Genomic DNA, 16,266 nt, shown 5'->3' with positions numbered 1-16,266 from the left:
GAACCAAGGACGGAAGGTCATGGTGGAGCCCCAGAACGGTCTACAGAGGGCCCGCCTGCAGGAATGGCGGCGCAAACCAGCCCTGGGGTCGCAGGCCTCCGGCGCCCACAGCTCTTGGGTGCAAGGTACGGGTCCGCTCAGCACAGCAGGGGCCCGGAGGCTGCGGGCCGTGGGGCCAGTGAGGTCAGAGAGACAGCCAGGGCTGTGCCAGGCTGGAGGGAGCGCAGCGGCAGCCGCACAGCCCGACGGCCGGGTCACGGGTGCTCGGGAGTTCGTGTTTTCAAGGCGGGGAGATGTAAGTGAGACCATTCACCAAACGGAAGCTGGAAATTCTTTTACTCATTCAGTTTTTAGAATAAAGTCAAACATCCATGAGGGCCTTCAAAAAAAATTACACATTCTAGATTTAATTACCGATAAAAGAAATGCGACTTCTATTAAAAAACGGTAAGTGGCATATTTAGAATGGAAACCGCCCTGGAGCACGAGAATGTTCCTGTCCCTCTCGGCACTCTTTCAGAATAAGAAAATCACACGCGCCTTTGGTTCTTGAACAGGTTCCTTAAAAGAGAGACGAGGGGGCACGTGCAGCCGGGCTGGTAGGGTAACCCATCTGGGACGGAGCCCGCTCACTCTCTAACCCCAGGCAGGCCCCGATTTCCCCCGCAGGGCTGCAACGTTCTGCGTTCAAAGCCCCTTCTGACATCAACTCGTGCTTCCATTTATCTTCTCCAAGGACCGCCGGGCAGAGCCATCCGTCTGTCCGCAAGCAGGCGGCGGTCGGGAGGGTCCGCTGCAGACGGACTCCGCGGCAGAAGGCCGCGCTCCGGGACCGCGGGCTGTGGGTCTACCCCGCATGCGGCCGAGTCTCTGGCTCCGGGGTGCAGAGACGTCCCCGACGCAGGGCCGGCGTCCCGCTGGGGCTCACCGAGCACCTGCACACAGTGCTTCTGCCCCCGCAGGCACCTCTGAACAGCTCCCGACCCTTCAGTGAGCAGCAGGCCAGTGGTCGGTGGGCATCGTGGGACGTCCACAAAACGCGGTGACAACACCAAGAATGATTTTCCCTCACAAAGATGTCAAAGTTAGGATTACTCCTGGGAACAGTTCCCTTGAGCTGTCCCAGCCTCACGTGACCGGCCCTCCTGGAGGTCCTGCCCCATCCGGGCGTAGCTCCAGGACTCAGCAGACCCCTGGGGCAGCCCGGCGACCACAGACCCACCGCCCTGAAACGGAGAGTTTTTGGGCCCCGAGGCTGGCAGGCAAGCAGCAGAGATAGCTGACTTCCAGCCCGTTCTCGGTCTCCACGCACTCGAGCGTTACGGGGTGAGCGGTCATCGTGCCAGACCAGAATCGCAAATTTGAGGGCGTCAGGCCACCTTCCCTCTGTCCTGGAGCTCCTCTCCCCACAGCCCACAGAGAAGCGGGCGGCTGCCGGTGCCGGTGGCAGGGTCAGAAGTCTGGGCGGTGTTACAGGGGCAGGAAGGGTCAGGATGAGCTTTTATCTCCACAGATGAAAAGGCCATCACTTGCTCTTCAGTGAAGACCTCCATTCAGGGAGTCACGAAACCGGGGAAACGCGGCGCAAATGCACGTTTTTCTTCTCTCGACGTCACTGCTCCCATCAACCCCAAATGCGGATGGTGTTCCGTGCCGTGGGCAGAGCCAGGCTGGGCGGCGAGTCTGACGACGTGTGAGACGTGGGTCTGTCTCCGGGGGTGTCTGTGCACGGCGGTGGGGACGGCAGACGTTACCCCGCCCGGCGGGAGGGCCTGACCCCTGCTGGGCCCCACTCCAGAGCACGTAGTAGGTAACAAGCTGGGACCCTACGAACCCCTGTCCTAGAACTGGAGTCTGCAAACGTTCTCTGGGAAAAGCCACAGCCGAGAGCTGAGGCAACCACAGAGCAGATGACGTGGCTGAGGGCCAGGAGGCTGGGGGCCGAGGGCCGCAGCTGGCCACCTCTGAAAAGGGGAGAGGCAGGGCGTGGCTCATGGGGCAGGGACAGGCCAGCACTGGGCAAGGGCTGGAGCCCCGAAGAGCCACTAGCATCAGCGCCATAAGCTGTCCCCAGAAGAGGGAGGATAGTCAGGGCTTAGGTGTGAGGGCAGGACAGGGCAGGCAGCCGGTGTGCAGGGGTGTGGGCAGGGGTGATGCCGGCAGGGCTTTGCTGGACAGAAGGCCTCTGCGCAGCAAGTGGCCCTGGGCTCTGGTTCCCCTGCCTTCCCCTGCAATGCTGGGGTCCAAGAGAGCAGGAAGGCGACGGTCCTGGTGGGGCGGGGGCACATGGGCTGCTCCGGTGCTGTCCATGCGGGCCTGCCCCTCGGCCCAGGTCCCCGCGGCCATCAGAAGCCCAGCACAGGGCGTCTCTGCTGCCCCTCTCTGGCCCAGAGAAGGGAAACCCCACCCCCGCAGGGAAGCGTCTGCTGGTGGCGACGGCTGGGCCCGGGAGGAAAGGGTCCAAAAGTCAAGAAACTCGGGACGTGGGGACTCTGGACGGTGAAGGCTCCGCTCCGGTCACCACCGCCCAAACGGGTCGAGCCCAGCTTCATCGTAGACGGTCTCCTCCAGCACGCGTCCGCTGGGCGGGACGCGGGTTCCCTGGTGACGTCAGCGTGGCTGTGAGGTCGGGGAGGCGTCCCGACCTGCCGCTCCGGGCCCAGGAGGGGTCGTAGCAACGCACCTGCTGACGACGGGCTCCTGAGCTTTCCTGCTTCTCTCCTGGGCTTCAGACGACGGTGCCGACCCGGCGCAAACCGTGTTACGTGCAGCCGGCATCACCGTACAGACGCGTCCGCAGGGGGAGGTGCTGGTGCCGAGGTGGGCCTCCCTCCCACGCTGCCCTCCTGCCATGTGAACGCCGCGAGCCGCTGCTGACCGTCGGCTGCCCAGGCTTCCTTCCTTCTCCCCGCCCTCACGTAGACGTCCAGGGAGCCACGGTGGCCCACGCGTCCCCCACCCGTGGCGGGAAGAGCCGCGGTTGCGTGTTCTGGCGCACCACCGGGGCGTCTGACCCGGTCAGCAAGCTGCCGCCTTCTTTACACCGTATGCGGTGACCGTCCCACGCCACGAGACACCGCTGTCAGCGCCTGGCCAAAGGACAACGCCCGTGGATGATGCTGTGTCACCACCCGCGGGCACAACGTCTCGGCCTCCATGCGTCCAGCCACACAGAGACAACAGCAACTAACAAGCCCTTCAGCTTGAATCGCGTCTCCCACCGAATCTGTCCGACCTCGTTTGCTGCGGCTGCAACCTCGCCGTGTAATTGCTGGCCCCGTATCTGACCAAGAAGGAGCCCAGGGCTTGCCAAGACCCAACGACCGCCCAAAGTCTCGGAGCAGGAGAGCAGAACAGGGACAAAGACAGGGACAGGGACAGGGTCAGGGACAGGGTCAGGGACAGGGACCAGGACAGGGACAGGGTCAGGGACAGGGTCAGGGACAGGACAGGGACAGGACAGGGACAGGACAGGGACAGGGACAGGGTCAGGGACAGGGACCAGGACAGGGACAGGGTCAGGACAGGGACAGGTCAGGGACAGGGCCAGGGACAGGGTCAGGGTCAGGGACAGGGTCAGGGACAGGGTCAGGGACAGGACAGGGACAGGGACAGGGACCGGGACAGGGACAGGGACAGGACAGGGACAGGACAGGGACAGGGACAGGACAGGGACAGGGACAGGGTCAGGGACAGGGACAGGACAGGGACAGGACAGGGACAGGGACAGGGACAGGACAGGGACAGGGACAGGGACAGGGACCAGGACAGGGACAGGGACAGGACAGGGACAGGGACAGGGTCAGGGACCGGGACAGGGACAGGGACAGGACAGGGACAGGACAGGACAGGAACAGGGACCAGGACAGGGACAGGGACAGGACAGGGACAGGACAGGGACAGGGACAGGACAGGGACAGGACAGGACAGGGACAGGGACAGGGTCAGGGACAGGGACCGGGACCAGGCTCAGGACCCACATCCCCGCCCCTCATGGTCCTCCCTCCCAGCCGCCACGTCACAGGAGAGCGGCCGGAGCTGAGGGCCCCGGAACGGGCTCTCCCCGGCTCACACCTGAGGGTCCCCTACAGCCAAACACCCACGCGGACGCACGGGGCTGAGGTAAGGAAGCCGCACCGCCCTCGGCTCCACCGGAGACCTCCGCCGTGGAGGGGTCCCACGTCCCCCAGCTGAGCCCTTTCTGTCCCCGTGGCTGACCTGCTGATGGCCCACGACCTCCGTGCCCGTCACAGCAGGTGGGCAAGGTGCCCTGCCGCACGTCACCAGGTCCTCCTGGGGGGAGGTGTCCCAGGGCCCGTGTGGGTGCCAGCCTTGCTGCATCAACTCCCGGGTTCATTGTCAAGCAAGAGCCCTCAGAGGCGAGCGTCCCAGGCAGGAAGACGAGGTGGCTGATGAACGGGAACACGCCCCACGGCACGGAGCCAGCCTCTGCGGGGGTGCTGGCCGGCACCATCGGTCGGGGACACATCTCGGCAGAAGGACTTCTCGCCCAAGTGCCAAATAGACTCAGGCTGGTCCCAAATGCCAGGGCCTGCTTCCCCCACGCCCCAGGCAGCTCTGGGCTCTCACACCTCTGCACTTCCAGCAAGAGGTCCTCTCCGGAGTCTGAGTCCCGGCATCTGTAGGAGCTGCCGCGGGCCGGCCGGTGACAGTTTGCCAGCCCGAGCACCTGCACGGCAGGCACGTGCTGATGGGCTCTGCAGCTGGAGGGGCCCGTGTGCCACACGCCCGCCGTGCAGGAAACACACCTACCACTGAGCCTCCTGAAGCAAACACAGGGGCAATCCATGGGCTGAGTGCACCTGTGTGCTGGTGGGGACGGCCACCTGCACCAAGAGGCCCTCCTGTGGTGGGCCCCACCGGGAGCCGCTGAGGGACAGGCACTGAGGGCTGCGCAGGGAGAGACCGGACCCGGAGGGGCCACGAGGAGGCCGTACACCCAGCTGCTGTGAAGCCTCAGATGCGGGCACGCCGGGGACTCGTGGGGAATCGGGCGCAGGCGTGCTGGGGCCAGGCGTGGACGGGCAGCCCACCCTGAACTAGAGCCACCTCTGCTCCGCTGTCCCCTGTTGCCATGAGGACTGTGGTTTGGGAGCTTCTGACACGCTGGAGACGGCCTGCCGGAGGCCCAGGCCTGCGCAGTGGCTGACGGAGCTGAGCTGGGACGCTTGTGCCTGGACGGCAGGTCCCACGAGCCGTTCCCTGCACGCAGGCAGGGGAACACCCAGACCCCTCCCCGTCTCCTCACCGGGGAGCCTGTCTTGAACAACGTCCTTACAAGCCTCCTGTAGCCCCATGGCCACATTTTCCAAACAAGACACCTCCTGTGTAGGCACAAGCTAACAGTCTCACGCGAAGACGTGAGAAACCCACGCGGCCAGAAGAGAGACACCACCCGAGCTGTCACGCCGCCCTGTCTGCAACCTGAGCTTCCAGCCGGGGCATGCCTGAACAGACAGCGACCAGCCCCCAGCAGCCCCGAGCTGCACGTCACGTTCCAGGGGCACCTTGACCCACACTGATCGCCTCCCCAACCCCCGAAGCAGCTTCCAGGTGCTCGGGCCGTCCCCTTTCCTGTTTCCCTTGCCCTGTACCCGGTCTCCTGCCGGTGGAGCCTATTAAAGCTGTGGGCTGAGGGCGGACCCAGGCACCTGTGCCCCTCACACTGTCGGAGCCAACACCACTCAGACCCGCACGGCTGTTTCCGAGGCGGCGACCTCCCTTCCCCCAGCCGGTCCGGCCGGCTCCGTGGCCGACACACGGTGCAGTGTGTCCGGTCACGCCATGCTGGTCGCTTCTCCACTCACTCGAAGTAAAGGCCCACCGACACGGGCTCCCCCAGATGCTGATCTGGGTGAGGATTTTCTTCGGGGAAACACAAAGAGCTGTGGGCAGTGAGGGACACCGTGGGACATCGGCCGTCAAGAGAGGGCCGTGCTCGGAGAGCTGACCAGCCACACGCAGCTCACATGAGGCAGACTCACAATCAACTGCTCGTGTGCGGGCAGTCGCGACCATCCGCGATGACACACCTCCGTCACGTCCCGGGAGCGGCGGCTGGGCTCCAACACCCACGGTGGGAAAACCGCGTCCGCAGCTGAGGGCCGTGCCGGGAGCCGTCAGCAGTCAGAGCCGCTGAAGCCGGTGCCGCCCCCGTCTCACGGACTCGGACCTGGAAGGTAGGGCGCTCCAAGTCCCCACAGCCTGGTGGCGACCCAGCGCGCCTGGGCCAGGGCATCGTGCCTCAGGACCCCACTCCCGGCGACAGGCAGCTTCTCTGGCCCCGTGTCCAGCCCACCTGGAGGGGTCTGTGTCCCGTGGTAGAGATGGGAGAAAGCACTAATTCCACCACAGCGTTCCTCACGAGACGCCGGTGCGCACGTACAGCCCGCTTGCTGATGAAACTAGACGACTTCCACCTGCCGTGCGAAGGCCAAGGCCGGACCGGGCAGCTCGGTCAGCAGCTCGGTCAGCAGCAGAGCGAGACGGACAGCTCGGGACCCGTGACCTGCATGGCATAGCCGACCCTCCAGCCTCAGAAAGCCCCCACCAGATACGTCTTGCCCGCGGCAGGAGCAGACGGGAGGCCCGCCTGGCAGGCTAGTGGTCGAGGCCCTTCCAGTGGGTGCGGAAGGTGTGGGGCTCTGGTTGCCTTCCAGCCCCCGACAGAAGCTGCTGAGCCCATGGAAGCCTGAGGAACAGTGGCTCGCGTGACCCCTGGGTCCCGGGGAGCACAGAGTGACTGACGCGGTCAGCGGCAGGAGGGAGGCTGCACGCCCCGCTCAGCGCGGACGGCAGGAGGATGGGCAGAAGCGAAGGTCACCACCGCCGCAGTGCGGAGAGGAGCGTGTGCCCAAACCTCACGGCACGAAGCTCCCGACGTCTCCAAAATGCAGAATGTCCCCCAAAGGCAGTGTGTTCCGGCCGGCAGCAGACTTGTTTACTTCAGTCGCTGGAACCGTGTCTTTGTACCCCCCGTGCATCCCGCGGCTGGGCTGCTGGGGCAGCTCCGGACGACACCTCCCAACCCACCCTGGCTTTCCGCCCGACAGAAGCGAGGACAGCGGCCCTGACCGGACAGAGCTCCTCTTGTCCCCAGAGTGAGAAACGGGCGTTACAGCCAAGCGTGTCAGAGCTGATTCTGCTCTAGAGACAGAGCCTGCCACTGCTAACCACACTGATGCCTCGAAGGGGATGATTTCGTGGTCTCCGGCCTGCACAGGACGAAGGTTTCTCAGGATGTTCAAAGGGGTCCGAGGCCTCTTTGTACCCTTTGCTTTTGAAGTGTCATCTCAGTCCCGTCAGACAAGCTCAGCTCTCCCGTCGCAAGCCAACACGGGCGCGGGACACAGAGCGGTGGGACTGGAGGACAAGCCGTTCCCCAGCGACCGTCCTGAGCTCCACTTCACGCTGAACCCACTGTCTCCGGCCTCCGACCTCTGACTGGCCACCCTGGCCCGCGCGGGACACCCGTATCCTCCGTTCTTGCTTCTATGCCTTTGTCTCCTGCCCGGGGCAGCTTCCCCCGCGGGCCTTGTTCTGGTGTTCCACAGGCCTGGTGGATGCTGAGGCAGCCACCTCGCCCTCCCGTGCCGTCCACTGCCCGCACGCTCCCTACTGACCTCTTGGGCAGGCCCTTGCCCATCCACTGGGGCCCTACAGGCTGGCCACGCCTGGTGACCCCTCCACCTGGCACTGTCCAAAGCCACTGGGCCAACAGCAGAACCAGCATCCGGGCCTCACACCGGACCCTCAGCAAGGCTGGTGTCCGGGCGGTGGCCAGCTCGGCCGGAAATGACCGCTGAGCCCGTGCCCGCCCTCCTGCCGTGGGTGGGTCAGTGAGCCCCCGCCCCGCCGGGAGCACCCAGCTGTGCCCCCTCACCGCACGGCCCACTGGCTGCTCTGGCCGGAGCCTCCCCATCTGGGTGGTGAGAGCTCCAACAGCGACACCGGCCTGTGTCTGACGCTCTGACTCTACCTTTCAGGGAAGCATGCGGGACATCGTGACGCTGCAACTCTATTCATTTCTCACAGGTGCCTCGTGCCCCCACACTCAAACACAAACTTCCTACCAAGTGGGCCCTTTCTAACATATCCAGGGCACCCTGCTTATTTTTCCCCGAAAAAGGACAACTTCTTTCCACACGAGGTCCACCAGGCTGTCTCACCCTGAGTCAGAAAGCAGCGTCCACAGGCAGGTTCTGGGCCACATGTGGCCGTGACACACACACACACACAGCCCCCTGGACGCTTGCTGGCTCCAGAGGCGTGTCCCCCAGCGGGCGGCCCAAGGTGGACGGACACGGTGGGAGTGTGCCACTCGTGCCGCAGCGGGGTCTCCCCTCCCCCTGCTGAGACCGGGAGGCCTCCAGGGTTCAGATTCCTGTCATAGGCGTGGCTGTGGGGACCCCAGGAAGGCAAGCGGATTCCCTCAGCCAGAGGAAGGCCAATCCTGAGAGCTCCGTGCAGACACAGAAGACACAATCCCACATGCAAAGCCTGATTTGGGACTGAATTTGGATTCCAGCACCCAGCCCGTGCCCACCCTCTGTCCCCGGGGACTCTGTGCCTCGGCCTTTCTGCTTGCCGGCCTTCCTGTGACCAACCTCCCCTCCCCTTCCAGCCCACCTAAGACCCACCCAAGGCCAGCCACTCTGTACAGCCTTATCTGGAGAGGGACCCGCAGGGTCATGTCTCTGAAAGACCGGCTAGGCTCCGCAGGCAGGCGGCTGTCCCCCGGTGCCGATGTCAGCCCACGGCCTGCGCAGTGCCGAGCCCGGCAGAGAACCTGAGGAAGCCGGAAGCACTGACGTTCACGTGAGAGTGGCAGCTCGGACGGCTGGACCGCGTGTGTGTCCTGGACGGGCTCGTCTCACAGAGCCCGGCTGGACTCAGTTATGCTTCCCGAAATGAACACGGCTGCCCGTGTTGTTGACGCAGACTCCAGGAGGCCGGGCAGCACGCCCTGTCGCGGGGGCTCTGGGGTCAAACGTCATGTGTACGGAGCACAGCTGTGCCGACCTCTCTCTGCAGTCTGTGTTCCAACCCCCGAAACCCGCCCTCGAGGCCTCGGGGTCCAGGGATGAGCCCCGCGTGGGCATCCACGACGGCGTCCAGAAGGGACAGCCTCGCTCTCCTGCGTGCAGACCCTGCGTAAACCACAAGCAGGAAGCAACACAGCAGAGAGGAGACGCGCCAACCCCTACAGACGCTGGACAGGTAAAGGAGGACTGCGCCAGGCTGCAGCCACAGGACTCGGGCAAAGTCAGCACGTCCTTGAATAAGGAGATGTTTGAAATGGCTCGAGCTGCTTCCCCAGCAAGATGACAGGAAGAATGGCGCCCAAAGGGCAAGCCTTAGAGGTTCTGTTTGGACAAGAGTGAGCGGGCTGACCCGAAGGCCAGAGGGAGACCGCCACCAGTACAGCCACCCAGCAGCGACACGGTCAGCGAGCGAGTCGAGCCGCCGCCCGGCAGAAGCCCGGCCCCGAAAACCCAGCGCCCGGGCAGCAGGAGAGGGTGGTCCACGCGGGAACAGGTGATCTCGGGGGCAGGGCCACATACAAGGGCGCACCCCGCAGTGAGTTGCGGGAGCCCAGGGTTTGGGGTTTGGTGTGGGGGCAGCTGCACAGGGGACAGCAAGCGTGCTTTCTAAACGATGACGCTGCTGTGTGCTCTCCGAAAGGAGAAATGCAAAAATGGACTAGAAACATGCTACTCAAGAATATACCAAGGAAGTGAAGTAGGAAGAATTTCTCTGTCCTGCCCGATTCGATCAGAGGCCGCGGCCAGCAGGACGGACAGGAACCAGACGCCCGGCCGTGGCACCCTGCAGCGTGTGCAGGTAGGACTGTGAGCCCGGGCAGGGAACGCTCACCAGTAACACATCCCGCCAGCGGCTTCTCCACACCCGGGGACACAAAAGCTCCTGCCCGCTTACTTCCCACGTTCACTGGTGCCTTGTGTCCACACGAGGTCGTGCATTCAGAAGGACGTCAAAGAAAGAATCACGGGACATGAGGAAGTGGCTCCAAAAGAGGAGGAGCGGCACGCAGCCATCTCGACGGGCACAACGGACGTCTGGTTAGAACGAACGTGGTGTTCACGGCAAGCCTGGTCGTGAGGTTTTGTACCACGTGTGTGAGGTCAGCGAGCAAAGCCCTTTGAAGCCCATCAGTGGGCTGTGTCCCCTTCACTAGTCAGGAACCCACGAGGGCCTTGAACGTGGTGCCAGCAGGCCCCGAGGGAGCACCGCAGTGACGGGGTCTGCAGGAAGTGACCCCAGCAGGTGCCCGGCCCCCACGGCACCCCCACCCTTGAGCAGGGCCTCCCGGATCGGACCACTCGGTAGCTTGCGACAAGGCCTCCATGTCGCCGGGAAACAGGAAACCACAAAGAGCTCCTTTCCCTGAACACGCTCGGGGACTTCATGTCCTCCTGGCCCCAGCGCCCTCACAGCCCCGTGCGCGGAGCGGGGCAGCGTGCGACCACTGAACCCTAACAGTCAGTCACGAAGTTATTTTTCGTCCTCTTTTTCCTGCACAGCCTCAAGTGCATCCAGAATAGCCTGAAACGACGCACAACCTAGAAGAACTAATTTTCTGGAACTGTGCCCGTGTGTCGCCGTTGGCACCCTCGGCTCGTACCGCTCTGAGCTCGCAAGGCTGTTGTGCCGCAAAGCCAGGTCTTCAGAAGGTGGGGGCCGGGACACCCAAACGTCCACCTGTCGGCGGTCCCCCCATGGCATACGGAACTTTGGTAACAACACGAACACGTTAAAATGCCCAAGAAGCTGGATTTGGGGTGATCGACCTCGTTTTCCCGAGGGAGCAAGGAAAGAAACGAAGGTTTCTCTCTTTCACTGACTCACGGTCGGTGAGTGTGCGGTGCGGACTGTCCCCGAGACACGGCTGCCCTCCGTCTCAGCAGACCCCACCTGGAAAATGTTCCTTCCCAGCCCTGGGATGAATGGCCACTTGGAGAACAGCTGTGACGGCTCCGCCTGAAAAACGCTGTACCTGACTGGGGCTGGAATACGGCCGATTGCCCCTTGTGCAGAGCAGCTGGATGGGAGAGTGGGCGCGGGAGGGGAGGAGGGCGGTCTGGGCCACCGACACCGTCCTGTCCTGTTTCCAGAGGAGAGCGCTGTGACCGAGTCTGTAGGCCCTGCTGGGGCCTCCGGGCTGGGGGACACACGGCCCAGCTTTGCCCAGTTACACCAGGCACTCTGGCCTCACCGTGACACAAGGCACTGGCATGAAGCCTGGGACTCTCCTCAGAGCGGGAACCGGTCAGCTTGCTGGAGGTACGACGTTGCAAGGGATTCACCCGCAGCCAAAATTACTGGCTCTGGGGTCCTCACTTCCAGGAAGAGTTACTATCGGCACCAAGATACCCCACGGGTAACACTTAGTAACAACGAAAATGGCAGACCAGCGGCGCATCCCACGGGCTGAGCACAGGAGCCACGCCCCAGCCCGGGCAAACAGCGCTGGCAGGGAGAGGCTCCAGGTCTCCAGCCAGGCCAGCAAGAGTCCCCGGGGCTCTAGAAGCAGAGCTGTGACCAAGTCCCTGTTTCTGTTCAACGCTCCCTCTGGCACCATCTTGGCCTCTGACAGACAGAAGCACACACTGCCCAGGACCCGGGGACGCCAGGAGTGACAGGTGGTCATTCTGTCCACTCGGGGGTCGGGGGCTGCTGCAGGCCCGAGAACCTTGCTCGCCAGGCACGAGCCTCTGTCTCCGAGGGAGCCGCGTGGTCCCCGTCCTCCGCCGGCAGCGGGCGGGCCTCATGACGACCACGAGGCCCCAGCCGTGCCTGCCGACCCGGCCGCCCGTCTGCCCGTTAGATGGTAGGGTGCCGGGGAGACTGTGCGTTTCCTCCACCCGGTGTGCATGTCCACGCGGGGTTGTGTTGACACGGCCTTACCTGTAGCCTGCACCACGTCTGCCGCCGTCAGGTTCCGGACACTGGCACTCACTCTGAAGGTCACGGCTGGTCCCAGAACACTGGAAGAGACGAGAGACAGCTCAGAACCGCCCCAGCATCCTGCGTGGCTTCTCTGTGGCCACGCGGAAAACACCGACATGCTCAGAACGCGCGTGAGGCCGCTACCGCGGTGGGGCCCACGGCGGACTCTGCCCCTCATTCGGTCATCTGACCGCCCCGCTGTGCTCTCGGAGCCGAGCCGCAGTGCGTGTGACACGTCCAACCGACCCCAACCCACCAACAAGGATGAGCAGAGGTTCTCGCGAAGGGAACTGTCACGGTGACGGAGTTTAGCATTGGGCTCCGATGGGAGCACCAGGAACCAAAGGCAGAAAGAGCAGAGACGGTATTTCGAAACCTCTTGACAAGACCCGCTTAAAACACTTACCAAAGTCACTAAGAACGATTTAGTATAAAAATAACTAGCGGGGAACTGCCAGACAGGAATGATTAAAATCTTCAAAGCTTTTTAAATGCTATGTTAAGTACAAGTTTGAAAAAATACGTCACGTCTGAAATCGTTTCATTCATCTGAAGAAGGGGGGGAGGGAGGGACGGGGCAGGAGGAAGCAGAGGTGACGGGACGGGGCGGAGGGGGAGGGGAGGCCAAGTGGACAGGGATGGGGGAGAAGGGGGGGGGAGAGGGGAGAAGGGACAGGGACGGGGGGAGGGAGCAGGGGACAGGGAAGAGGGACAGGGAAGAGGAGCAGCAGAGGACAGGGCTGGTCCTCCAGCTGCCTGGGCTCCGGCTCCAGTTGCCGGGACTCCCCGCGGGAAGCGCGACCCTCCATCGGCTTCTCCTCTCGCGAAGAAGGTGCACAGCCCGGAGCTGGCACCCAGAGGGCACAGAAGGCCATGCAGCTCGCAGGGAGGGCTGTGTCCTCACCCCCCCGCACAGACACCGCTGTGCCTCTCGGGTCCCAGAGGTACTGGGTGCCGCTGGCCGGACAGATGCCCTTCCCGGCGGTCACTGGGGGCTCCCGCCGCTGTCTGCAGCAGGCACTGCGTCCCACGGTCCTTCGGCCCAGGACCTTTTCACTATGCATGGATTCAACGCCCGGAGCAGAACCACCGTGCGTCACCTGCTGGACTCCTGTGCGGCAGGGACGCCGCCTAGCCTGTGCACCTGCTACATTCCAGCGCCAAGGAAACTCGGGACACCAGGGCCGTCCAGTCTTCCCAGGGACGGCCACCCGCCCGGTCTCTATCAAGCTGCCTACCTGCCCTGCAGGATGCCAGCTGCCCGCGGTCCTGACCCGGCCCCAACCCAAGCGCCAGTCTCCCACCCGGTCTCCCAGCATCTCAGCACTCGCCGGAGCTGTTCGTAAAGACGCCGAGAGTGAGAAAGCTGCCGGGAGCAGTACGTAAGCCCGGGGGCGAGCAGAGAGCCAGGCCATGGTCAGCAGGAGCCACGTGGAGACGGAGGGGACCCCCGGCCCCTGGTAGAACCCAGCCGGGGCGGACTGCCCTGCCTCTCCCCACATCCCCGCTCCTGCTCCCGCCTTCCCCCCGTCGTCCACGCGGAGCCGAGCTGAGGCTCCCGGATGCCCTGTGATCTCCGCCGGGCCTGCTCTGGGCCTTGTGACCTCTGGGGCGCTCAGACAGGACCCGGGGTCTCCACTCTGGTCGGTGGCTCCCGGAGCGCTGGCTCATCTCCCCGTGGGCTGGCTGCTGCACGAGGCCCTGCTGGGTTGAATCCCTGGCCGCTGCGGGGCCCCACCATCGTTGTTGGATGTTTCCTGCGGAAGCCTCAGCACCACCTCGGGCCCAAGGACACCTCCTCCAGGCAGTCCCTGGCCCTGCACCCACAGCTCTGTACAGCAGCCACACATGGCCCAGGGGCTTCCTGTTCCATTTCTTTGTACAAAAAATGTCCACACGGCCCTAAAGTCCTGCTGAAACTCCCTGAAAATGCCACCACGTTCATCCTCTGTCTGGGTTCCCACTGCCTGTGGCCGGAGCCACGTCCTGGCCTGACATGTCCCCAGGGGTGCCCTCCAGGCCTGCCCACTCCCTCCTGCCCACCAAGGCTAAGGGACCCAGGTGGCTCTGCAGGCCTGTGTGTGACGCCGCCGGCCCGACGGCCCCCCTTCCGCTCCTGCTGGAGGCTCTGTCCCCAGAACGATGGCTGTCCCCACCTCACACAGGTTGGTTTTCCTGCTGCCCGTCCCCCCGGCTCTACCGCCTCTCAGGGTCCCTCTTGGGCTGACCCCACCACTTGCGCTCTGACCACAGTGGACCCTCCCCCAAGCGGACCGTGGGCAGGGCCAGGAGCGCACGGCACTCAGCACGCTGATGTTCCCGCAGGACGTCCGCGGCTTCCCGAGGGCAGCTGGCTCGGGGAGGGCGTGTAGGCTGTTGACCAGCGCCGTACACACGCGGCAGGCGGCAGAGTCACGGCTGGGACAGAGTCGTGACACAGCGTGTCGCTGTCCTCTACGCCGAGAGGAGGTCCTCGTTAACACAACAGGCTTCATCTGCCGTCGGAGGGGCACTAGGACTTCGGGTCTCTGTGTGGTTTTGTAACGTTTCTCGCTGAATCTAAACATCCAAGAACTCACAGGCAGATGGCACTGCCCTCAGGTGCCCAGCGTTTTCTCTAAAGACGCTGCAGGCCTTCCTGGTTTTTGCTCACCGGGTCATGGAGAAGACCATAGCTCATCTGCCGCCGTGCCCCGTGGAGACAGTGAGAGATGCTGTGTGACCCGGCCCGGCCAGCAGGGGACACATCTGACCTGGGAACGCGCCCCGGCCAGCAGGGGACATGCCGGACCTGGGAGCACGCCCGTGACCTGGCCCAGCCAGCAGGGACACATCGGACCTGAGGCCAGGCCTGGGACACGGGAAGCACTCCTGAGTGCCAGCTTCGCCATCACGGAGACTGTACAAGGCAGGGAGGGCAGTGCTGCCCCGTCCTGGCCCAGGCACCCAGCCCGTCACCTCTTGGGCTCACAAGAGCCTCGTGAAGGAAGGAAAACCAACCCACAGAGCAGAGTCCGAGAGGGTCAGCCACCCGAGCCAGTGCCACGACAGGGACTCGGACCTGCTCTTCCCCGACGCCTGTCCTGACGTGCGACATGGACGTCCACACGCAGGCCTCGCAGCGGCGACCCTATGTGTCGTCCCCTCGGCTAACCCTTCAGCCTCGCCGGGCTCCGTTCACGGCTGACGGTGGGGAGACCTGTGCTGGCCGAGGCTCTGACTTCCGTCCCCGTGGCAGCTGTGGTGTGAAGCCAATGCCCAGGGGCTCTGGGCAGCGTCCTGGGACACGAGGAAGGGAAGGTCGGGCAGGTGGGCAGGGGCGCAGGGTGTCCTGCTGGCCCTGGGCGCCTGGCTACACACCGGGACCACACAGAAGCTCCCTGAGCCCCCACCAGGGGCGTCTAAAACCAGAAGCTCCTCCACCAAGCACAGCTGGGTCCCGGGGGCTGCGGTGTGCCCTGGGCCTCCACTCGGAATACGCCAGGCCCCCAGCCGCACCAGGATTTCTTGGACAAACGTTTGCGCGGGCAGCAGGTCGCCCGGAGCCAAAGTACCACCCAAAGGAACCCGCAGAAACCCCTCCAAGTGCCGGTCCCTCGGGGATGCCAGAACCCGTCTCCCCTTCCTGCTTGGTCACCCTCAGAACTTACGCCAGCCTCTCACGGTTACCTGCACTAACAGTAGTGCTTCCGGCCCGGGGCTGTTTGCCAGTTGTAGGTGGACACAAATGACTTCATCCAGGCCCTGCGGGCTCTGGCCGGAGGCTTCCTCCCTTCCAGGGACGCGCGGGCTGGCGGCCAGGGGAGCCAGAGGCTGAGGAGGCTGACGGGCTGCTGTGTCGGGAAGTGTTAGCAGTGCTAGATACGAGGGTACATTGAGCGCCGCACTGGGACGTGCCCGGGCTGCTCCCCTCACTCTGCGGGGCCTCCTCCAGCACGGGGGAGGCCGTCCAGGCAGAATGTGCCCTCTCTGTCCGCAGCCGGCAGACCACTAGGAGTCTGCAGATGAAGCTCCCTGCTGGGCACTGCGGCTACCGCTGTCCATGCGCATCCCTTGGCTCTCAGCCCCACACAGCAACACAGAGCAAACTGTCCCGTCTCTCCGGCTGTGGACAGGGATCAGCTCCTTCGCAGATCTGTGCAGGAATGACTTGCTGGCCGGTGGCTGAGGGAAGGCCTTGCCACCCTGCCCTTCGAACAAACCCATCACTGCGGTGGGCAGACAGACCAACAGACAGACTCCCTTCCAGATGCAAGTTTCGTGCAGAGCGACAAG

The 16,266-nt window shown here is 64.1% G+C and overlaps 1 protein-coding gene across 6 annotated transcripts in view; it reads right to left on the bottom strand.

Moving 5' to 3' along the window:
• PTPRN2 (protein tyrosine phosphatase receptor type N2) overlaps positions 1-16,266 on the bottom strand; it is a 709,963-nt gene that overhangs the window by 354,869 nt on the left and 338,828 nt on the right. For all 6 annotated transcript variants that reach the window (XM_032303991.1, XM_032303993.1, XM_032303992.1 and 3 more), the window contains one exon: positions 11,950-12,029. In XM_032303991.1, coding sequence (XP_032159882.1) covers positions 11,950-12,029 — 80 coding nt within the window. The remainder of the gene's footprint in view (positions 1-11,949; positions 12,030-16,266) is intronic.

This window comes from Mustela erminea, chromosome 11 (assembly GCF_009829155.1).
Source record: "Mustela erminea isolate mMusErm1 chromosome 11, mMusErm1.Pri, whole genome shotgun sequence".
Lineage (NCBI taxonomy): Eukaryota > Metazoa > Chordata > Mammalia > Carnivora > Mustelidae > Mustela > Mustela erminea.
Note: the sequence above shows the minus strand (reverse complement) of the source record. Positions and strands in the feature narration are given on the sequence as shown.